The sequence below is a fragment of the Lolium perenne genome, chromosome 5 (assembly GCF_019359855.2).
Source record: "Lolium perenne isolate Kyuss_39 chromosome 5, Kyuss_2.0, whole genome shotgun sequence".
In the NCBI taxonomy this organism is placed as follows: Eukaryota; Viridiplantae; Streptophyta; class Magnoliopsida; order Poales; family Poaceae; genus Lolium; species Lolium perenne.
Window position 1 is genome coordinate 124,476,785 of NC_067248.2, and position 24,236 is coordinate 124,501,020.

At 44.8% G+C, this 24,236-nt stretch overlaps 1 protein-coding gene across 1 annotated transcript; it reads right to left on the reverse strand.

The window, feature by feature from the left end:
• Nucleotides 1–1,718: 1,718 nt before the first annotated feature.
• On the reverse strand, nucleotides 1,719–4,117 carry LOC127299812 (uncharacterized). Its single transcript, XM_051329858.2, has 3 exons — nucleotides 3,478–4,117; nucleotides 2,083–2,451; nucleotides 1,719–1,995 (listed from the first exon to the last, which is right to left on the reverse strand). Exons 1-3 carry the CDS (start codon nucleotides 4,027–4,029, stop codon nucleotides 1,960–1,962), a joined length of 957 nt encoding a protein of 318 aa, XP_051185818.1. The 5' UTR covers nucleotides 4,030–4,117; the 3' UTR covers nucleotides 1,719–1,959.
• Nucleotides 4,118–24,236: the final 20,119 nt, after the last annotated feature.

Below are 24,236 nucleotides of genomic sequence, written 5' to 3' on the forward strand. Positions count from 1 at the left end.
CCAAAAACAACCATTGCGCTACAAAAAAAAAAAAGGGCAAAGAATCATAACAAACAACTCCATTATGTACCTGCAAACGACCAGCTTGCCACTACCTTTTGGCAAAGAAATTGGCGCAAGACCTTCTGTGAGCTCCAAAACTAAATAAACAACTACCATGTGTTTCTCGTTGTAATACAAGTGTCTAGCGCTTTGCCCATCTCTCTTATATAACCGTACTCAAAACAATCATTCACTGTTACAAGAATAAAGCTGAGCTCCTTTGACTCTTAAAAAAAGCTCAGTAATAACATCCCAGCAGCACAATTGGAAACCAAATGCATAATCGACTTATGCTCAACACAAAATTTTATAGTGCTAGCCTGCTAGGACCAACTTTACCAACATGATTTTACATGTATGCAAATTCTCAGGTATTTCGTATTTCAGTAAGTCACCTATGTGCCTTGTCTTTTATGGTAAGATTGCTCCAAATTAATGTGCAGATGAGAGAAGTATAACCATAAGCTAGACAGCATAATGATCTTGAATATGATATTGTAACATGCTTCCTTGGATGCAAGAATTAAGCAACATTTTACACTAGAGACAACTCTGTGGTAAACTCTATTAGAATAGATACATCGAACATGACTCTCAGCACAGCATGGGCGGAGCCAAACTCGAACATGGGTGTACAAATGCACACCCATTATTTTTGGCAAAATGCGTAATTCACTGCAGCACAAAATTGTACCGTACCCCTTTATTTTCATTGGATTTGTGATGTAACGTAAGCTATCATTGTACTGGTAGGTAACTACTGCAGGGGAAAATAGTTCATTTTCTCACTATATAAATGGAGTAAATGGGTTCACAATAGTGATTATGTAATTCATGTTGCAGGAGTTTCAATTGCATTCAATTAGTATTTTGAATATTTACCCGAAAATACAAAACCAACAGAACCAAACAGTAAAGAAGAAAAAATGTCATCTTGAAAATATCAGTTTGCAGGATGGTGCACAAACAAATACAGTTCAATGCAAAACATAGTTCAGACTTATGTTATATAAAATAAAAATTGATAGGACATTTAATTGCGGAAAATATGGAAATTTCGCCTCAAAATTTGTTACATCGAAACTTAAGTATAGTTTCTATGGCTTCAGATCATTGTTTCATAGAAAAATGAGGCTAAGTTAAATAAAGGCGAAGGCCAACGCTAATGTGTGGGTGGGCCCAAGTCCCAACAAAGCCTTTATAAAATGCCGGACTCCACAAAACCTAGAATTGGCAAATCCGATCTGCTCAGTCATTTATATTTTCAGTAAGCCCTCATTTCTGCTAAGAAATTGTCTCAAGAAAATTAACTAAGAACTGGTATTAATAGCAGCAAAGCAGGCATACCTCACTTGCAGTAGCCAACACAGAATACCCTTTTCATGAAAAAAAAGAACTATGGAACTTACATAAATGCAGCATAAACTTTTTCCAACCAGAAATCCTAGTACATTTCACAATATGTTAATATGGATAACAGGTGGATGGGTAAACCAAACCACCAGTACCTAAAAAGAAAAAAAAGAAGAAGGCCAAAGTAAAGACATTGACATCAGTATGGTAATGAATCTGAACTTGTGTGAAACATACCGCAAAGGCTTTCACTAGCTTTCGCCTCATTGGACCTTGCCGCGAAGAATCTGATCCACCATTGCACAAAAATGGGAAACTGGAACTAAGAAACAAGATACTCTATTCATTCCAAACATGACACACCATTGCACCAGTACACGGTTGAACCAGGAATGTTTCTCAAAAGTATCATGGAAATGCTATAAGGGTTGTACAGTGATGTTCCTTGTTTTCGCTAACAACAATGTTAAAAAAATCTTTAACAACGTTCCTATGTTCAATAATCTGCTATCAGTGGTTAACTCAACAGTAACCAAACCAATCACCATGCACCAAAACTATACCCTACGCTCCATCACCTCTGAGCCATTTGCAGCAATCCTGCAACATTCACATGAACGCAAACTTTAGAAATACAGATGAGAAGACGAGATTAAATCTTAAAGAAATGAGAAGTGCAAAACTTACCCAAAGCCAAGCAGCCAGGTGCAGACCGCAAGCAAAGGCCATAACGAGATACGAAGATACACGAGCTTTTGGTGCTAAGAGTTTGTAGCTATACCAGATCACGAGGGCAGTAATGCCAACCATGCCAATGCAGTTTGCGGCAGAAGCACACTGCAGCAACGCGGGAGTCTGGCTATTCTTGCAAGGAACACCTAGACTAACTGCGCTCCACCACACAGAGAAGAAAAACTGAAACGCGTATCTTTGATTGGGTGACAGCAGCTTCATCACCCGTCCCTCAGGATCCAAGTAAGGCAACAAGGTCAGTGAACCGAACAACGCATAGCCTAAATACTCCCCCAGGTTCTCCTGCAGTGAGAGTCTCCCATCCTGCAAACCAGAGCATTAGCAAACGGATAAGCATCCCTGTTCCCTATTAGTACAATGTAGATCTCTCTTGAAGATGGAGTCGAGGAAGACGGCGGTAGCAACTTCTGTGGCGTGTGCGTTGGCATGCGCGGAGAGTCTGCTTGACTGGATGTGCTTCTCACCTGCTATTGGGCGGTTTGGGAAGGCATTTGGTTTTTGGATGATGTCAGTTGGTGTATTGTCACCCCCTTCATCCCACTGTAGGTCTAGTGAGGTGGCTTCAAGGTTGATTTTTTGTATTACTTCTTGTAAGGTTTGCGAATAATCTAATAAAAAGCCGTGTGCATCCTTTGGATGCAGAAGCTGGGGCGATTTTTCCCCCTTTTCGAATTTTTTTTTTCGTTTATGTTATAAATGGAACCAGGGAGGCTGTCTCCCTGTGAATCTAAAAAAAAAAGAGCTAATAGCATCAAAGAAATTGAAACATACGTTTTTTTCCTGCACGCAAGGAACAAGTTCAGAACTAAAAAACGGTAGACACCCATGATTCGGCTATAACAAACTCTAGCCGTATGTATTGAGTCAGTTAAAAAACTGTAAAGCATCCTGTGTGTTTCGGTAGGGCCTTAGTAACAAATTGCTAGGCTAAATAGAAAACAACCCTAATCAGTGAAGTGACTTTCTGTCACAAAAAATTACACAGGATCCTTCAAGCAATGTCAGTAACCAGAGCATTAGCAAACGGATAAGCATCCATATTCCGTATTAGTACAATGTAGATCAGTTTGCAGAGCTTAAGAGCTAATAGCATCAAAGAAATTGCTACTCTTCAGTTAGTAATGCTGCAGTTGATCACACAGAATTGTAAACACATTGCAAGGTAAATTAATTGGGGGGTGATGGAAGAAAACAGCCAATTTATTATACTGCACTCGAACCAAATATCTTGGTTCTCATGAAAGATTGCTCGCTCACCAGCAAGCAAGAAAGAGGGTTCTTTTCTTATGTACAGATAAGTTAGGAATGCTGCACAAATCAAGCGCATACCTGCGGGGCGGGGCGAGCATGTCCGCCAGGAGCTAAATCCAGTGCGCCAGACGCCGTGGATGTAGACGCCGGCCAGGGCTGGTGGTGGAGAAGAGCTTCCCGTAGGCTTCCGCCGTCGAGGTGCTGCTCCGGCTGTTCCTTCTTGCGCCAAAATATCCAATTGCACGACTGGGCGCTCCTGTCCCTGAGCTTCGAATCGGACTCCGCCGACGCCACGGCGATGGAAAGCTCGCGCGCCGCCGTCTCCAAATCCCGGCAGGCCTGGCGAAACTCGCCCGGTCCGCCACCACTCGTATCTGCCGCTTGGCCTGCCCTGGCGGCGGCGCTGCTGAGCATCGCGGCGGCGTTGGCCATCTTCTGACGGTCGGCGAGGGAAATTCGATCGGCTGCCTCCTGCAGCTCCATCCCGCGGTCAGGGTATCCGCAGCGTTCGGCGGCGCGCGCCACCAGCTCCGCCGCCCGGACTAGCTGCAGGGAGGAGAGGAACTCAGCGGCCGCTATAGCACGGGCCAGGCAGGAGGCGCGGGCTAAAACCACCGAGGTGTCCTCCATGGCCAGGGGGGGAGAGGTTCTTGGTTTTCTTGGAACGGGGCGAGAGGAGAGGGGGCAGGCTGTAGCCTGTAGGGGAAGGAGAAGACGATGTACGATACGAGGCGGAGAACGGAACGGGGCTTTTTGTGCCGTTATAGCTTAGAGCATCTCCACTCGTCCCCCCGAACAGGCCCCCGGCGAGCGTTTTTTCCATCCGGACGGCGTAATTCGGCCCAGTCGCGCCCCCGGTTCCTCGTTTTCGTCCGGATTTGGGCCTAAATCCATCCGGCGATCCCACGACATCCCCGGCCCCCCGGGGAGCGCTCGGGGACTCCGGACGAAGCGAAAGCGCGCGTGGCCCCAACTTGTCGGCGACAATGGCCTCCGATCTACGGCAAAACCCTCGTCTTCCCGATCTACGGCAAAACCCTCGTCTTCCCGATCTACGGCAATACCCTCGTCGAACGAAAGCTTTGAACTCTCAAGTGGTGCAACATAGATAGTTATATATATATTTCGAATATAATTCGAATAAACATAAGAATTACATATAAAAACTTTAAAACTAAACTACTTCTTCTTCTTCTTAGAAGGCCCCGCCTCATCGTCGTCGCGGCGACGCTTCCGGCTCGCCACCTCCTCGTCGGAGGAAGTTGAGTCCTCGTCGTCGTCCTCATCAGCTTCTTCGTCCTCCTCCTCCTGCTCCTCCTCCTGCTCCTGCTCCTCCTCCTCTTCCTCGGCCTCTTCCTCGGCCTGCTCCTCGGCCTGCTCCACGGCCTCTTCGTCCTCCTCCTCGTCGTCCAACTCGTCCTCGCTGGCCGGCGGGGGGGAATCGTCGCTGCTGGACGATGCAGCTGGATCCCACCAATGGCGCCATCCAGGCGGCTTCCCCTCGCTGTCGGTGTCCGATGGCCAAGAGATATCGCTCATGGTTGACGGAGGATGGTGACGAGAGAACAGATGAATGGCGTCGCCCGTCGAAAACCGTATATGTAGGTCTCTCGACGACAGAGAGCGCCGGTTGCTCTTCCCCGGAGTTCGTGCTCCATTACGGCGGTTCTCGCATCGAGGCCACTTCGACCGTTCCCGACGAGTCGTTCCGGCTCTCCAGTCCACTTCGCGACGGTTCAATGCGTCGAGGGAACTCCGACGATTGCCCTTCCCGGTGACTGCGCCGTCGCTATGCACGCGGTGGGTGCGCGTCCATGGGCTCGCGGCTGGAAAAATGGGCCTCCCCAGGCCAAAAACTACATCTATCCGGCGCTAAATTTCGCCGGATTTGGGCGTGGGGAGCCCAAACGAGTGGGGATGCTCTTACGTGCGTTGCACCGGGACGAACAAATATTCTAACGCTCTAGCATACCATCCATGTTCTTAATCTATACCTAATACCAACGGCTAACTCCAACGCGTATGATAAGAACAACTATTTTTATAAAAAAAAACTAAGCATTTCGTACTCAGATTGTTCGAACGATTATTTGGACATGAATGTGTTGTGTTCAGAGGCATTGGACTAAAAGAAGTCCAAAAGCGCAATAACCGATGAAGCATGATTGTTTCATTGGCGGAAAGCTTAGAGAAGCTATTGAAAAGTTACCTCCTTATCCATACAAACAGGTGAAACTGGCTTCCGGCCTGCCATCTCTTGTTCTGCTCCTTCTACTCCCTCACTTTTCTGTATGAAACAAATACAAACACGGTCTGACTACGAGCATAAATTGCGAGATACCGAAAACCTTCGGCATGAAAAGGGAGAGAAAAACGCAGCATGAAATTAGGGAGAAAAACACTGTGAAACTGACACCACTTACAGGCGTACGGCATGTTATAGAATGCATTTCTCTGTTTTACTAATTTGATGACAGATAATTATCTCTTCTTTTTACGACCACTGCGAGGAGGAAATCTGAAGCCATGTTTCTCGATATATCTGAGAAAGATTGTAATTCTTTTTCCTGCGGTACCTCGTTGTTACATGAGTACATAGGAAAGAAAAAAAAGAAAAAGCTTGTGCAAGAAAGTCTAGTACGTACCACAAGAATAACCCTCAGATATCGCACTTTCTTTGAGCGTCGAAAAACCTGTTTGTAGTTGATGTTGTTCTTCCACAGAATGTAAGTCTTAGTCCATCCCAATTACATTCTCATCCAATGCATGCTTTCTAAAATTACATGGACAAGGTTAGAGATAAAGTTGAATTGTATGAGTAAAAAAACAACCTGGTTCCTAATGGTTCAGGAGCTTTAGGCAAAGACCACGAACAATGTCAGATTGGCCGATTGGGTGAAAAGCCCAGCCTCAAGTCGTTGTATTTTATTGGATCGGCAGCCGCGATAATTACCATCAGTACTCCTCCCCTGCTGCAGAACCATATGCGATGCATCCGTCGAAGGTACCAAAAGTTCGTACCGTCAGTACTCCTCCTCTACTGAACCATATTACGCTATGTATCCATCTAAGGTACCAAAAATTGATGCCAGACTATACAGAACTTCCGCAGCCTTGCGTCAACACACCAACAGCCATGAGGAAGGTAGATTGGGTCATTGCCAATTGTCGCCTAAATCGATGTTGACTGAAGGCAACACAGGGTCAGGGCTAGTGCAGGGTCGTATGTTCCCTTGGATCATTCAGATATAGACGGTGGGGCTCCCCGCGAGTTCCTGTCCTGGAGTGGCTGCAGGACGTTAGCGCGGGGCAAGACCACGCAGCCAGGCAGCTTGACGGGCTGTTCTAGGCGGAAGGGGATTCAGGTCAGGCTGCGGCCACGCGTGAGGCGGAGCAGGGGAAGCAGGGAACGACCGCACGCAGAGCAGCGGAAGAAGGCGGCGGCCGTGCGCTGGAGGTAGGTGGCCATGGCGGCGCAGTGCTTCCAATGGCATCAGACGCGCAACCGGGCGCATCGAGTCAAATGGATCTCGCGGTGGCGGCCACGAGACTGGGTCGGCGGGAGGAGAAACTTGGCCAGCCACGGAGAAGAAATCAGGACGGCGCGGAGGAGGAATCTGGCCGTCGGCCGTTCCCGAAGGTCGACGGCCCTCCGGCGCCTCTTCTCGCGCGTGTGGCGAGCAGAGCGGGTGGTTGTCGGATGGTTCTGACCCTAGCGAGAAGCAAGAGGAGAGGAAGGTCCAAGGCAAGGGAGTATTAAGGGATTTGGTGGGAGGGCAAAATAGTCTAAAAAAAAGTTGGACGAAAATTTTGGCAGAAACCTTAGCTCCTTTATTATTAGGTATAGATAGGAACTGGTACACTCTCTCCCTAATCCGTTGGGCTTTCTTTGCATTATAATTTGGGCACGTTCCTATTGTTATCAAAACAAAGAGCCCACTAGTGCACGCCTTTGCTCTCTTGTCGGGGAGGTGCTATATGCCGACCGGGTCGGCGCGAACGGGAGCTCCTCGCCACCGACCTGGTCGGTGGGTGGAAGGCACCGCACACCCCCCACGATCCAGTAATTTAGTGGGCCGCGGCCCATTGCATCAGGTGAGTTTTTTTTTCCTTTTTCTTCCTTCTTTTCTGTTTTTTCTTTTCTGTTTATATTTTCGTTTTTTAAAATCTAACACTTTTTAAAAAAAAATCGAGAAAAAGTTTTTCATAAAATTTGAACAGTTTTCTGAAATTAAAACAGTTTTCAAATATATTTTTCAAAATTCGAAATTTGAACAATTTTTTAACTCGAATAATTTTCAAAATTGAACGTTTTTTGAATATGAACAAATTTCGAATTTGAACAATTTTTCGATTTGAACGATTTTCATATTTGAACAATTTTCAAATTTTCAAATTTGAACGGTTTTCGAATTTGAACGGTTTTCAAATTTAAACAGTTTTCAAATTTGAAATTTTTTAATTTAAACATTTTCTCAATTTGAACAATTTTTAAAAATCAAAATTTTCGAATCTAAAAAAATATAAACAAAACCGAAAACAGAAAAAAGAAAAGAAAACAGAAAAAAGAAAAAAGGAAAAAGAAAAAACGAGGCCAAACAGCCACAAATGGGCCTGGCCCATACCCGACCAGGGGGTGTGCGGTGGCCGGTAGCCACCGACCTGGTCGGTGTATAGGTTTTGCCGGCGCAAACGGGGTGCCGCACACCCCTCCGACCCGGCGGCTATTAATTGGGCCGCGGCCCATCAGGTAACGTTCTTTCTGTTTTTTTTTCTTTTTTCTGTTTGCAATTCTGTTTTAAAAATTTAACGTTTTTCTGTTTCTTTTTATGTTTCTAAAATGTGTTCAACACTTTCTGTATATAGATTTTATAAATGTACGGTTTTATTTTAAAAAAAATCGAAAATCGTTCATAACTCAAAATTTGTTTAAAATTCGGAAATCGTTAAAAAATAAAAATTTGTTCAAAAAATCGAAAATTGTTCAAAATTCGAAATAATTCAAATTTCCAAAATTCGTTCAAAACTCGAAATTTGTTCAAACTTTGAAATTCGTTCAAAACTCGAAATTTGTTCAACTTTCCAATATGAATATTTTTCAAACCTGACCATTTTTAAAATTTGAAAATTTTCTAAATTATTTTTGAACAGAAAAATAAAACGATAAAAAATAAATACAGAAAAAGAAAACAAAAAAGGAAAAAAGAAACCGAAAGAAAAACCGCAAAAAACCAGCAGAAAACTGGAAAAAACGAAAAAAAACCCAAGCTAGCGGAAAAACCAAAAACCAAAGTGAATTTGGGCCTGGCCCATGCTCCGGGGAGGGTGTGCGGTGATCCGTATACACCGACCAGGTCAGTGTATAGGATTTGCCCTCTTGTCGGACCTCATCTAAGACCATCATCTCTAGTAGTGCCAACACAAACACGAACCGAAAACTTGGAGTTCAGACTCCCAAATTTTTCGATTTTGATGATTTTAGTCGCGGCGCAGAACTGAGGCTTAGCGTTTGAGGATGCTAGGGGACGAGCGCTACAGCCGGCTGTAGGTGGCCAAATCATCAGCCCCCTTCTGAGCCGTCAGATGCACTTAAGTGGGTGATTCTCGCACATTCGATCACGGTAGTTCGTATGTATCCGTTTTTTTTTCAGAGTATGTAAATGTTTACTCCAATATTTTCGCGCGTTCGAGTATTATACAAAAATGGTTTGTATGTATCAATTTCTTTAAAGTATGTAACATTTGTCTCCAACATTTTTTCTTATAATCTGTCAAAATCGATTATGGTGCAAAGAAATCTGTCAATGGTATAAAATAATTTTGAATGTAACATTTTCTCTGAAATCGTTTCCAACATTTTTCTGCAGTATATCCAACATTTTTTTCTAAATTATCCAACATTGCAGAGATTCGTATGTAACATTGGTGCAACCTCTCTGTATCATATACACAAAATTATTGTATCAATTTGTACATACTTACAAAATAAAATAAAAAAGCAACACATGTAACATATCTTGACAGCGCATGTAACATCGTAAAAATCCCCACAAGATCTTCTCCGCCGACAATGAAGGCACCACCTTGGACGAATCGAGTTTGCCGGCCACCAATCCGCCACGCCGGAGACCATTTGGAGGCGGAGCTTTAGCGCCGAGCACGTGGACAGCAGCCTCAAGCTGTCGGAGAGGACGGGGAGCGGATTCGCGAGCTCGGGGGCGCGCGTGAGGAGGGATGAGCGGACCCGAGTCTAGCGGGGGCACGGGAAGAAGAGCCCCGGTGGTGGCACGGAGCCTATCCAGAGGTTGCGCGGAACCTGATCTAGGCGGCGACTCGAGAATCAGAGGTTGGGGACGAAGGGAGCACCTAGATCGGAGGTTGGGGATTTTGTCGGAGACCACTCCGCCATGAATCGAGCTCGCACTGGGGAGTCAGCAGCAGCGGCGGCGACACCAGCCAGCCCGTGTAGGAACAGCGGCGGCCGGCCCGTGGAGGAGCTGCCACGGCCAGCAAGCGAAGGACGTGCGTGGGGAGGTCTTCATCCATGGCGAGCGCGCGGACATCGTCTTCTCCGATCCGGCGGCGCGTGGGGACATCATCGTCCCGCCGTGTGGGGAGGTGCCGTCCATCACGAGCTTGTGGGCGTCATTTCTGACCGGTAGATGGGGAAAAAGAATAGTCACATCAGCTTTAGATAGGAAGGCAGCAACCACCGGGCGTGCAGCCTGCGGTAAAAAAGAAGTGGTCCACTGCGCGCGTCACCCGTTCGGCTGATGCATCAGCCGGCTGAAGGAAAGAGTTTTTCATGTTAGGGCGCGTTTGGTTGCCTGCAGGCGCCTTGGCTCGCACAGGGGACGCAAAAAAGGCCTGTTTAGTTCTCTAGGCACACCCGCATTGTCGCATCGCACGATTTTTAAAGCACCCTCGGGCCAGGCCCAGGCCCAGGAGGAACGTCCGGATCGGCCGCTTCTAGCGAGTCACCCTCGTCTCCGCAAAAATCAACAACGTCACGTTCCCACAGAGCCACCGCGGGAGATGGCGCGAGCTGGCGCGGAATGGCGAAAACTCGGCGGGATGAATTTGGTCACCGCGCTTCAAATTACACCACCGTATATAGGGCGGCTCTAATCCAGATCCCCCATTTTAAGCTCATCCACCCTTCTTGATCTAGCGACATGGCCGGCTCTTCCTCACCCGCACGGCCGGTGAGGCTAGCTGTGGCGGTGGTTACTTGCAGCGGATTGTCGTCTTCTTCCTCTGCGTTGATCACTTTGGTTATGGTAAGCTTCTGCAAACCCTAACCTTAGATCTAGATCTTTTGGGTACACAAAGGGGTCTGAAAGAATCCATTATAGGTCATTCCTTCGTCGTCATTCGACGTTGTCGAGGTTGCATCTGACTCTTCCACGGGGACGGTTGTCACCGTTGCATCTGACTCTTCCATGGGGACGGTTGTGCTGCCTACATCTTCGCCAGGGTCCCTATTTCCCCGACCTTAGTTCTGCGTGTGGCTCATCTGAATGTAAGGCCGCTCTTTCTTTTCTCGTAGTTCATTGATGTGGTAGTGCTTAAGGATGTGGATGTGGATGTGTGGTAGTTTATTGATGTGGTAGTGCTTAAGGATGTGGATGTAGTAGTGGTAGTTCATTGATGTGCTAACGCTTAGGAACGTTCTGCTGGTGTTTGTCATGTAAGCGATCGTACCATTGGGCCCCCCTTTTCTGCTTCTCTATACTACTATATAATGGCTATCTTTTTGAACTTTTGAACCAACCCAACATCTTTCTATAAAGTATTTCAGCCGTTGATCAGACGTCTCTTGTATTCGCTGGTACAGTGTTCCCGCGCGCAACATCTGTTGGGTGCTTCACGATTATTCTGGACGGATTCAGAAATTCCCCGCGGCCGCTCCCTCTGGGCTTTGTAATTTCTTTGTTCTCTCACAACTGCAGACCAGAAACTGTTCTACAACCCCCACGACAATCTGACTTGCGTCCCACTGTGCAACCTTGCACCTCACCGCGTCAGGGCATCTCCAGCGGCGCGACGCATTTTAGCGTCCGCGCGCGTCCGTTTGCGTCGACCCTTTTGGTCGAAAACGACCGCGCGTCCGTTTGCGTCGGGGGTGGATCCAGCGGCACGACGCATTTTTTTTAGGACGAATCATTTTTTTGAACTGAAACATAATTTACAAAAACTGAAACATAACTTACATATTTGAAAACATAAAAAAAAACCTAAAACGCCTACTGCTGCGCATCGTGGCCGTGCTGCTCCTCGTCGCTGTCGAGCACGATGATCTCCGGTATGTCCCACGGCCAGTAGCCATCCGGGGGAGCGTACGCCGGGCGCGATCGCGGTGCTCGAGGTTGAGGAGGCTGCGGCTGAGGCGGCGGTGGAGGCGCCCAGGGCTGCGGCTGTGGCGGCGGATGAGGAGCCCAGCCATAAGGCTGTGGCGGCAGTGGGGGAGGCGCCGAGCCATAAGGCTGTGGCGGCGGTGGGGGAGGCGCCCAAGGCTGTGGCGGCGGTGGAGGAGGCGCCGCCGAGTCCAGGAGCGCCTGTCGAAGGGCTTCATCCGCGGACAGGCCCGGCGGCATGACAGCGGTGGCGTAGCGGGGCAACGGCGGCTGCACAGGCGCGTCGTACTCGGAGACGAGGAGGCCGAGCTTGGCCATCTCGTCGTCCGTCATGTTGTCGGGGAACTCGAAGTTCCGGCCCTCCGCCATGGCCTGCTGCCATTCGTGGAAGACGAGGCCGACGTAGTCCTCGCTGTCGTGCTTCACCTCCTCGCTATGGTACGCGAGCGCCTCGATGTAGTCATCGTCGTCGTCGTACACGGCGTAGGCTTCATCGTCGTCCTCGTCCTCGCGGTCGTTGTGCTGCGGCTGCTCACGTCGCGTCGGCGCCTGCTGACGACGAGCCGGCGGTGCAGGGCCGAAGGGATAATCCCTGTCGCCCATGAAGCCAGCCCTTCGTCTGATGTCCGTCTCCGTGGACAGGTACGTACGCCAACTCTCCGAGTCGATGGCGTACGCCGGATCGGCGCGGAGGTCCGCCGGCAGATATCGCTCCTGCGACGGATCTCCTTGGTCCGCTCAGGCTCGCGCGCAGGTACTGGAGGGATGGGCACCCGGCGGCAGCTGAGCCACCAGCCGCCAGGCAGCTGCACGCCGGACCAGGCGTCGCACGGCACCCATTTGCCGTGCATGAGCCTCCCCACCGTGACGGGGAGCGCCACCTTCTTGCTGCCGCTGCCGGAGGCCTCGAAGTCGTTCTTCTTCCCCATGGCGCAGCGGCGGTTGTGGTGCGAGTGGAGCTGTGGGCGAAGGAGCAACGCGGCCGGTGGACTTTTAAGGGCGGCCGCGCACGGGATACGATGCCATTGAAGGCGCCGCAGAAGCCCAGCCGCCGCCCGCCAGTGCACGCGCAGAACAGGAAGCTGCGGCATTCATGGCGAAGGCTGCGGCGCAGATGCGGAAGCACTGACCGCGGAAGCGATGGCCGCGGAAGCGATGCCCTCCATGCAGGCTCGCTGCCAGGCGAGCCCGATGGAGACCGCAGCGGACACTTTGCGCGTCCGCGCAGCGTCCGCCGAGACGCAAACCTGGCGCATATTTGGGCCAGGTTTGCGTCTTCGCGGACGGCCCAATCACTTTGCGTCGTGCCGCTGGAGAGGGTGCCAGACGCATTTACGACCAAAGCGGACGCAAACGATTGCTGAGCGACCGTTTGCGTCGCGCCGCTGGAGATGCCCTCAGTTCCACAACGCTGAGAGCCATCCGTGCGCTCTATCGCTGAGTCCTTAACGCCCATTGCTATAGGATCGATCTGGTGCAAGCTCTTGCCGCCCCTTCCCTGCTGGAGGTAGGCGGCCTTGGATCTTGGCCCTACCTCCAAGTCCTTAAGGACAGTTGCTGCAGGGGTAGATCTGGTGCGAGTTTGCGGCCTCCTCCCTGATGGAGCTACGCGATCTTGGGGCCGGGCTTCCTTGCACGGCTTTACTAATCACTAGATTTAGATGTGCGCCTTGGCGCACGATCCCGTGACATTCGCACAGATTTACAGTTTGTATAACCACGACAAAATATCAGGTGGAAAAAGCAAGTCGTGGTGGCATGGATGAGAAGTGTTGTGGGCTTCAGTCTACACGCCACAACATATGAGTATGAATCCATCATGACCCGATGGGATGATAGGCCAAAGCATATATGGAATCCATTTAATAAAAAGAGAAAAGGGTAAGCAATCTTCAGCATTCCCGCCGACCGGAAAGCTAGCTACACATCTTCTACACTTAATGCCGACATAGAACCTAATAGAAGCGATTTTTCGCTGAAATATACACAATGATTTAAGAGTAGGAACTATGGCTATGGTTATAGGTCAACTTCAGCGGGACATCAACTTGTGAACATTGTCATACTTATAATGTGGATCTATTAGAAGAGAAATCAACTGATTATATCTTCTTACATGAAGCTTACCAGTTCAAAATACTTTGGGTCAGACAGAAGAAATATGACACAGTGTGTTATGCATTCGTGTATATGAGGATATATCTATTGTGTCATATCTATTGTGCCTGGATAATATTTTGAAGACCAGAACATGTCAAACAAATCCTTACAACCTGTATGAAGCTGGCAGACATACATGAAACAGAAAACGCAAGTGTTAATAAGCTGAACTACTAAGAAAGCCTTGAAGATCAATTGCTCTAATATATTTCGTTGGATAGATAAAATTAACTCATACATAAGCAACTTGAAAAGTGCAGTATTCTAGGAAGAGGTGATGATTTGTTTATTAGCCCCAAATACCTCATTACCTCGGTACCTCTACCTGCATACTACTTACAATGCATGCATACACATGAAAAAACAGCATAACTTGTACAGTGGAGAACTCACACACTGCAATATTAGGATGACTGGTAGCCTCTTAATAATTGCAGAAATCAAACTGTGATGGTAGAGAAAAGCCGTTACAAAGCAACACCAACTTCAGCAATATTTAACACGCTTATCAAACTGCATACGATACATGATCATGCTGCCAAACTGTATAATGTGAAGCATAACCGATCTAATGAACATATAGTGGCTTGGAGAGGATATACAACATGAGAAGATTGCTTGCAAACTACTGCAGCACTGGCAAACTGAAATCTTCTAGCAGAACATGATTCCCAAAAGATCCCTTTCAGATGCTAAAGCTTACCTGCAACAGAGTTGAATCCCAAATCTACCAGAAAAACAACAGAGCCTTCAAGCAGCAACCTTAAACGGGACAACGACCTGCAACGAAGAGGTGAAGAACGCAGCAACCATGTCAAGTAAAATGGCAAGAAGTGAAAATCGAAGGTGCACGATTGTATAGAAGTGTAGGAGGCACCAAGAAAAAAGAAGACAAAAAATTACCGCTCATGAACCATAAAAACAAATTGAAAAGAATAGATTTAGGTGCCTTGCTTTGGCCACACAGCAAGAGAACTGAAGGAGGCACCAAGAGTACTTTTGCTTGTCAAAAGTAATGTTTGTCCAAGCAGATATCTATATTTTCAAGCCTAAACACCATATATCTTGAAAGTTGCAAAGAAACCTATTCCGAACCGTATCAACGGGGCTATGCTGGTTTAGGTAGGTAACCACCCAATTTAATTGATTTACTAATTTTATATCCATAAGGGATAGAGACTGCATCCAAGCAGGCATCTATATGTTCAAGCCTAAACACCATATATTTTGAAAGTTACAAAGAAAACTATTCCAAACCGTATCAACGGGGTTGTGCTGATTTAGGTAGTAACCACCCAATTTAATTGATTTACTAATTCTATATCCATAACGGATCCATAACGGATATAACAATGTCGAGAAATATATTAGACACGTCATGGCAATCTAAGTTTAGAGCAAACCACATTGCTCTTCCATACATCAGGTTTACATAAATTAGAAAATTCAGGATAGTTAGTTCCTTCACTACGATAATTCCAAACCATCACAAAAACCTCCTTGTGAATAAAAATCTTTCCGGAAACAGGTTCAGCATATAAAACTATGCTCTGCATCGTTTGAAAGAGAAACAGGAAGAATATATGAAAATACCCCATTTCAGCAGGCAATGTTGACACTATATAGACCTATATAAAGGTACAAACCAGCCTATCTGGATCCAAGTTGCAAATGCAGTGTATGCACACATGTCTAACCTTCAGCGATTGATGCAATAAATAGCAAATGATATTAGTAAGCTCAAATATAAATACGTCCACCGGTTGGGTACAACGGCGCAACCTGATTTCTATCTGGGTGGCTTCATACACGAGCTCTCCCTATCACTAATTGCCTATCCTTTGCTGACAAGGGAAAACTTAACTTAAAAGAGCTAACATCCTGAACCTTACTCCACTATTTTGTAAACTATTCCTTGGGACAAACACTTTTTTCTTATGAACAATCACATAGCATGTTCTTGTACTTGATAACACACGGGGTTTCATAGAGAAATACGCATTTTACTTTGTATCAAGCAAAAATCCAGCAACCTCATAGCAAATAAAAAACTTGCAGAACACGATATACAACAGTACATTTCTGATAGAGAAATGAAATCATGTTTCTATTTCATCAATATGTTTTACTTATTAGGTTAGTAGATGAATCATCAATGTAGAGAAACATCCTAGCTCATGCAACAAATGAATCGTCAATGTAAAGAAACACTGGCAAAATAACAGAAATTAAAGCAAAAACCACTAACCAGCAGTAAGATGAGCATTGCATTTGGAAGTACGGATAATAATATGAAGGATAAGCAATACTCTTGCGGTAAAAATGAAAATTCTAGTAGCAATATTATTTTGAAACTCCGAACACTATCACAAAGGCAGATAGGGAATTAGTCAATTTTGTCTAGAAGTAGCACTCACTGTTAACAAATCTGAACTAAATTTGAATTGAAGATGTTAACAAATAAGACAACAGATTGATCAACAAACAATTTTTTATAAATTATTCTATTTATATACAGTGGATTTATAATAATACAGTACAGATCAATTCTAAGCGACAACCAGACCAAAGCATTCTTTCGAAAACTCAACGTTAATGTACTTTTGCAGACTGAGTAAATAAATAACGTTGAGATATGTATCATACGTGGATTTCACATAGCTCCCATCACTCACCTTGAGTAGCAAAGCTACGAGATCAGCCTTTGGAAAGTCTCTTATTATAACTGCATCCATATAGCCATCTGAGAACTGCACCACAATCACATTATGCATTCTTGCACGAGCCAAGCAAATTATCAGTTCAGTTGCTCCTTTCCAGATGGGCTCAACCACTACAAAAGAAGACCAGAAAATGGAGGTAGATCAGAATCTTGATAGAATAGAGGTAGATCAGAATCATGATGGGGCTCTCACAGTATTTGAGAGGAACAATCATAAAGCATATTTAGAACAGATCAAAATGTACTTGATGGGGCTCTCAATGAATGGAGATATGTGTTTCAAGCCGAATGTTCACATGATAAAAGATTTTATAAACAACAAATAACAAAACCAAGCAAATATTTAGATACCTAGAACAATATGCGAGGGCATCTATCCAGATATGCATGGCCACAGTATTATGCGCAGAAAGTTTTGGGCAATCTTACAACAAAATTTCACCTACGAGTTCACGGATCAAGCATACTCGAATAAAAGTACCCTGATTATTTCATTGCCATGCAGATATTATAAAGGGTCTTGTACTTCTGTTACGAAAGAAGAAATCAAACAATATTGCAAGCGACTTACATGTAATGCAGCGACAATAATCTAAGATTGATGTATCATGTCATTTAAGAAAAGTAGCACGAGTAATTCACCAATCATGTTTACCTTATATTATTACAGTAGATCTTCAGTATCTCTGTCTATTCTCTGTGCCATTAATCGCGAATGTTTCTGGTATCTCCAAGAATATTTAATTCTGAATCTATGTAACTCCGACCCGAGAAGGACACATGATTGTCCTGCAAAAGGTTTCAATCATGAGCTTAAAATCAACTGCACTTATCGCCTTAAACTGTAGCTAAATGTTCGGAAGATATCAGTTAGAAGAAAGAAGCACTGGAGAAACTTCCTTACCTTAACATGGATTAAATAACGACAATCTAAAAGTGTAGCTCAACCAAGTAATATGTAAATCGACTATATGATACAATTAGCCAGAAGCTGCATTAATTCAAAGCACAATAAACTGGTAATCTTTGGATACATTACTTTGCTGATGAGCCGTAACTTCTTGATATATGACTTCTGGTGAAGTAAAATAGTAAAAAACATGTAAGTTGCGAAAAAAGACAGCAAATTCAAAATGATTCAGTTCACTCTTCACCTTAGTATATTCTCAGTTAAATAAATACTGAAGTTGCAATTGAAAGGAAAAAACGAGAGAATATGGGAATGGCATCACCAATGTAGGGAGGCCCCTGGTTTACATAAAAGCATGTGTAGCGCGTATATATGGCTGATTACTCTGTACTCATTTTGCACAAGTCATTGGTACTCCCCTACATGTGTGATACCATTCCAGCATTAGGCAAAAGTGTCTTTAGTATTTGTTAAACTGAGAAAATGTAAGTGCATGAATATATGAGTTCACATGTTTTTTCTAAAAGACCATGATTTCTCAGCAGCGGGGACAAGGCGCTGACAGTTACAGGGAAGGTGTGCAGTTGGGGTCGACGCCCTTCGCCGGCAGCAGCAGCGACAGGGATGAGGGGCAGTAGAGATCGATGCGACATGAGGCAATTTTGGGAGGGCGAGCACCTCACTATACACCTCACGGCGGCGGCCTCGCCATTGGCAGTGACCTGCTGCTTCAGCCGGGCAGCCACCGTTGATGGCGACGACGAGGCAGCGCTGCTTCCACCAGGCAGCCCCAGCGATGACAAGGCAAGTACAGTGTGTCAGACAACATATACAACAAATATCTCAATATAGTGATGTAACTCTACTCAACTAAAATTAAAGGCACAATATAGGTCCATAGATTTGCTAACCAGTACTTAAGTTGGTCTACCAAACAACTCAGTTTTGATTCTTTATCTCTTCTCAACAAAAAAAATCAAAAGAATAAGAAACAAAATATGAGAACAACCTGCTAGGAATATTGTCGAACACCTTGTAGGCATATATATACATGGAATCTGCATAGTTTATAATTAAAGCAATTTCTGCAGGTGTAGTCCAGTGTGAGGCAGGGGAAGCAAACAAAGAGTTAATATACCTTCAAACGGTTGCAGATGGCAAGGTCGATTATGGCAAGAGGAGATGCAGAGGAGCGGCCATAGATGCAGCAGCAGGGTAGATGACAAGATAAACAGTGGGGTGAAGCCTCGAGGAGGGAGAGGCACAGCAACCTGTGAGAGGTAGACTGTTATCCTCCGGATATGGAGATGTCGCAACCCTCCTGGTGATCTCCCTGCAGAGCAGCGTTGGAGAGAGACTTGAGGAAGAGAGAATACAAGAGAGATGCAATAGCGTTCAAAGGGGAGAGCTGTGAGTGGGGAATACCAGAGCATGTGAAGGAGAGGATGCACCGCAGCTGCTCCTCCCGCCGACGACCCGACCCACGGCACTGGCCTGCCTGCTCCGGTCGGCTCCAACCGGTCCTCGCGACGGCAGCGTGGTGCGCAGCAATGGTGCCCGGTGCAGGCGGGAGCCTACGGTGCTCCCGGGAACGGCGACGACGCAAAGCTCGATCCGGTGGCTGGATTCTTAGGCAGGAATGGTAGAGGAGAGGGATGGGTGGCGGCAAGGGAGGCGGAGCGGCGCCGCCGGGCGAGGGTATTGGGGAGCAGAAGGACGTGAGGGATTGGGGGCTGCACGCTAGGGTTACCTTTGTTGGATGTACCTTTTATACTGCCATGGTAAAAAAATGGACGGCTCAGATTTGCTAGAGGCAAAATGTACGGTCAGTCAAATCTAATTTACCTGGGTGCCCGGTGAGGTTGCACCGTTTATACCTTTAGATTACTGCTACTGCCTACAGCCAGTAAGTCTCTTTGGCTTTTGATGATTGCCGATTTTGTTTTGTTGCATGGTAAACTGACTCAAATAAAATTGCATTGGTCGTTCTTTGTGGTAGTGCAATTTTATAGTTGCACACCAAGTGTTCGTATTTTTGTCCATGTCAATATGTGATGTCCATAACACATCTTTGTAGCCTCTTCAAAAATATAAATAAGCAACGTAGTATCTGATTCTTTAATAGGACATGCTCACATGTAAGGATGGCAATTTTACCCACGGGTACGGGTACCCGCGGGTACCGTACCCGCATGGGCAGGGTATGGGTACACTTTTATGTCCATGGGTACTACCCATACCCTACCTGTTAAGTCATGGGTAGGGCACGGGTATAGTCTCGTACCCGCGGGTATACCCATACCCTGCCTGTTTATTGTCAAGTTCATACGTGACACGTTTACTTTTGTTTACTTACGAGTTAGAATATGAGAATGTGATTTCTATATTATGTTAATTGTTATGTACTCAATTACCTATTATTGAGTTGAGATAATTAATTTTTAATTAAATTTGTTATCAATAAATGTAAAATTGCGAGTGACTTGTTTACAATTTAACCTACCCACCGGGTACCCAATAGGTACGGGTACCCGCCGGGTATGAGTATGGGTGAAGTTTTATACCCATAGGTACGTGTATGGGTAGAAATTTGTAACCACTGACTACACGGGTATGGGTATGGTATTACTTCACCCTGCCCATTGCCATACTTATTCAAGTTTATATAAACATATTCACTAATGTCATTAGCAAGTAATACTTGGCGAACTCAAGACAGGATTGAAATCAGAACCTAGGTATCGAAAGTCTAATGCATATGGGACATGGTAAGTGTTTACTGAGTTTTTGTGTAATTAACCAATAATGTTTCATTTTGAATTGATGTTGGGCCTTCCACATCTGAGTGATACCAAGAGCCAAACCTTAATATAGAAGGTGCCATACACATGGATCCATATGATCAGGATTATCGCAGTCTTCCCAATAGTGATAATTTTCTGGAGCACCTCTAGAATAAAAGTAGTAGGCAACAATTCTTTGTATACACGCAATACATGCACGCCAAACCATCAACTCTTATATACGTGCAAGGCACGTACCTTTTACTAGTACTGTCAATGTTCATCATTGTCTGTTTTCAAGCAAACCTGCCATGGTTTGGAGACCTGAGATTTCAGAGTTTGTGCTCAACCGATTGGTTCAGCTCGTCCATAGCGGCGTCTGTTTTAACCATGGATGTTCCAACCTAACTTGTTGTTGATGTGGCAATCGACTACATTGTAGACAACGAAGAAGAGTATGCCAGGGTGGGCCCGCGCCTAGGCATGGTGCGGCCGCCTCCTCGCTCTTCTCCATCTCCCCTCTGGACTCCGTCTTCGTGACAGTAAAATAGGAAATTCGGTTTTCGTTTCGTCCAATTCCGAGAATATTTCCTGTACAAATTTTCTGAAATACAAAAATAGCAGAAAACAGACACTGCGACATCTTGTCAATAGGTTAGTTCTAGAAAATGCATAAAAATGACACGAAGTGTAAACAAAACATATAGAAGTTGGTGTAAAACAAGCATGGAGCATAAAAAATTATAGATATATTTGCAACGTATCAGCATCCCCAAGCTTAACTCCTGCTCGACCTCGAGTAGATAAGTGATAACAAAAATAATTTTTGAGGTGACATGCAGCCAACACAATCTTGATCAAGTTATTGTAAAAGCATTATGAGCTGGGATCAAAGTACTCTAAACATAGGCATGATACATATAATTCTAACAATAGAACTTAGCAACTATGTTACAACATGAGAAGTAACTCAAATAAAAGATCATGAATAATAGTGCACTGAATGCAACTGTTTGTTTTTTAGCATAGAGAAAACATAGCAAAGTGGTATTCAGCTTGTCCTTCATGAAATAGCAAAACATAAATGCATAGGACACCTTTAAAGTTCAAAGGGTGACTAGATAGAAATAATTTGAGAACAAGCAATAACATAATCATGAATCAATCAATAATAATTTTTGGGACTATGCACATTATACTCAGAATGAAAACTGTGCTCTCTTAATTGGTGCATAAAGTTAGAAGATGAAGACTCAACATAAAAGTAAAAGAAATGCCCTGCACAGAGGGAAGCAAGATTACTCATGTGCTAGAGCTTTTTATTTTAAATAATGTAGAGGTGCTGAAAATGTATTTTGAGAGGTATGTATGTCTATATCAATGAATGGCATCAAATGATCTATCATCCTTTCATGTTCAATGGCTTCAAGAGCGGCTCCCATAGATAGAACAATAAAGTTCCTCTTCTCCTTTGTTTGAACAAGCTAAGTTCATGATTTCTCAAGCCCATATTGTTAGCAGAATTATCGATTATTTTTTATTTTATATTTAGTGGGCTGGGCACACGCTTGCCTGGTCTTTTTGCAATATTAGGGACTAGCAAATTATGCATGCTAGTCAAGGTGTGAAGCCAAAATAAACATGAAAGAGACAATAAATCATTCAACACTTCTTCATGAGCTAAAATAGGAACACATAACAGGTAATAATTTTTGAAGGTTTAAAGGTAGCACACAAGCAATTCACTTTGGAGTGGCGGTGAAATACCACATATAGGTAGGAATGGTGGACACAATTTGCAAACTTTGATTTTTGGGAGTTGGATGCACGAGTAGAGCTCATACTCAGTACAGGTGAAGGCTAGCAAAAGACTGGAAGCGACCAACTAAGAGAGCAATAATGGTCATAATCATGCATAGCGACAAAATATTATTAATCAAAGCATAAAGTGAAATTAAAAGTCAAAAACTAAATGATCATAGAGGCTTGAGGTGACTGGTTTGTAGTCATAACATGGTGTAAGCAAGTGCCAAGTCAACCCAATTAAAGCATCAAAGGAGAATACCACAATATTATGCTTTTGTATGATGAAAACAACTCATGATTCTTTCAATGGCACATTAAGCACTCTCAGCTATTTGAGACAATTCATGCTACAAAAATAACTACTAAGTATATAATTAAAATAACATTCAACATGACATGCTAAAGTCTAAGCCACAATCTAAACAAGCTTCCTTTTGCACCACTATAAGCATGAAAAGTTTTACTCGTCTCCAACACCAATCAAATTATTTGAAACAACTCTCATAGATAATAATCAATAAAGACCAGAGAGCTATGAAAACTAATAAGCTCTGAACAAAATACGAGTGGAAAACAAGAGCTAAACGCAGTACTAGCAAACGAGAACACTCGCAGAAGAATATGAATGAAAACTAGAGTGTTCTATGCAATGAAACCGGAGTGTTCATTCTCCAAAACAAGTATGTTGCATGTAATATCCCAGGATTCCAGATGTTTGCGGGGTAGAATTAGAAAGGGGATGTGCATTTCATCGCAATGCTAGGAAAAATTTCGCGCTTAATTGCATAAAAACCTAAGAGGGAACAAGTTTCTCTCTCGACACCATCTAGGGTTAGGGTTTCGAGAGTGCGATAAACTTGGACATGATCTCTTTTGAATTAGGGTTTCAAAGGGGGAGAAACATTTGAATTCAACACATACAATTGAGGGAATGCATTTGAAATAAGTTTGAATTGAATTTCAAACTTAAACTTTACATAAAATAAAAGACAGTGAATAATTCAATCAATAATATTATATTTGGATAATTCAAACAATAAAAGAATAGATATAAATTACAATAAGCTCAATAGAGAAACCTTGAGCTTTATTGATCATCACACAAGATACAATGTCATTACAATATCTAAATATAAATATTACATAATCACTTCAGAAATTGATAAAGGAAAAGAAAAAGGAAAATTACAAGGAAATAGAGTCTTGATCTTCTTGATCAACCAATAGAGTGTGAGTTCTTGATCTTCTTGATCCCTGCATAAATCATAACAAAAGAAATGCACATTGTTTGCCAAGTGGCAATGCCACTTGGAAGGTTAAAAGAAATGAAATAGGAAGGATAATACCAGAACCAGCCGAGCTAATCCACCAGCCCCAAGTTCCAACATGGAACACACACACAGCTGACCAGGCTATGTGCATGCAGCACATCACACAAGCCAGGGCTAGTCACCAAACTCCATATCACCTTGCTGTCGACCAGAGTAGCAAGGGGAAGGTGATATAAAACCTTTTCACAGCCCAAACCCTAGCCATTCATCGACAGGACTAGCACGAGCCACTAGAACACCAAGAACAGCAGTTATTCCAGTTCTTCTTCCACAAAGAACAAGTACTGTTGAACAAGCAAATGGTGAAGTAGCACCAGCACACTGATGGGATTCGTAGCATAGAAAACAAAAAAATTCCTACCGCAAGAACGAACAACAAGCCAAGATCCAAACTAGAAGATGGTAGCAACGAGAAGATCATGAGACTAACCCTCGAAGATTTCCAAAGCCTACGAGATTAGATCTCGTTGTTGCAGAAGATGATCACTTGCCGCTTTCAAAAGCGCGTAGAAGATCTTGACGGTGCCACAGTCGGGCAGCACCTCCGTACTCGATCACACGTTCGGTGTTGATGACGACGTCCTTCTCCCCATTCCAGTGGGCAGCGGAAGTAGTAGATCTTCCTCGGAATCCCGACAGCATGACGGAGTGGTGGCGGTGGTGATGGAGAACTCCGGCAGGGCTTCGCCTAAGCGCTATGGGAGTAGTATGAGGAGGGGGCGGCTAGGGTTTGGGGAGAGGGGCAGCTAGGGCGCCGGCCTTGGTGCC

Bases quoted from the DNA above. Each gene is read 5' to 3' on its own strand.
- LOC127299812 (XM_051329858.2), bottom strand. From the start codon at position 4,029: ATGGAGGACACCTCGGTGGTTTTAGCCCGCGCCTCCTGCCTGGCCCGT. The intron at 2,452-3,477 runs GTATGCGCTTGA...TCTGGTTTGCAG, and splicing joins ATGCTCGCCCCGCCCCGCAG to GATGGGAGACTCTCACTGCA. The intron at 1,996-2,082 runs GTAAGTTTTGCA...TGAATGTTGCAG, and splicing joins ACCTGGCTGCTTGGCTTTGG to GATTGCTGCAAATGGCTCAG.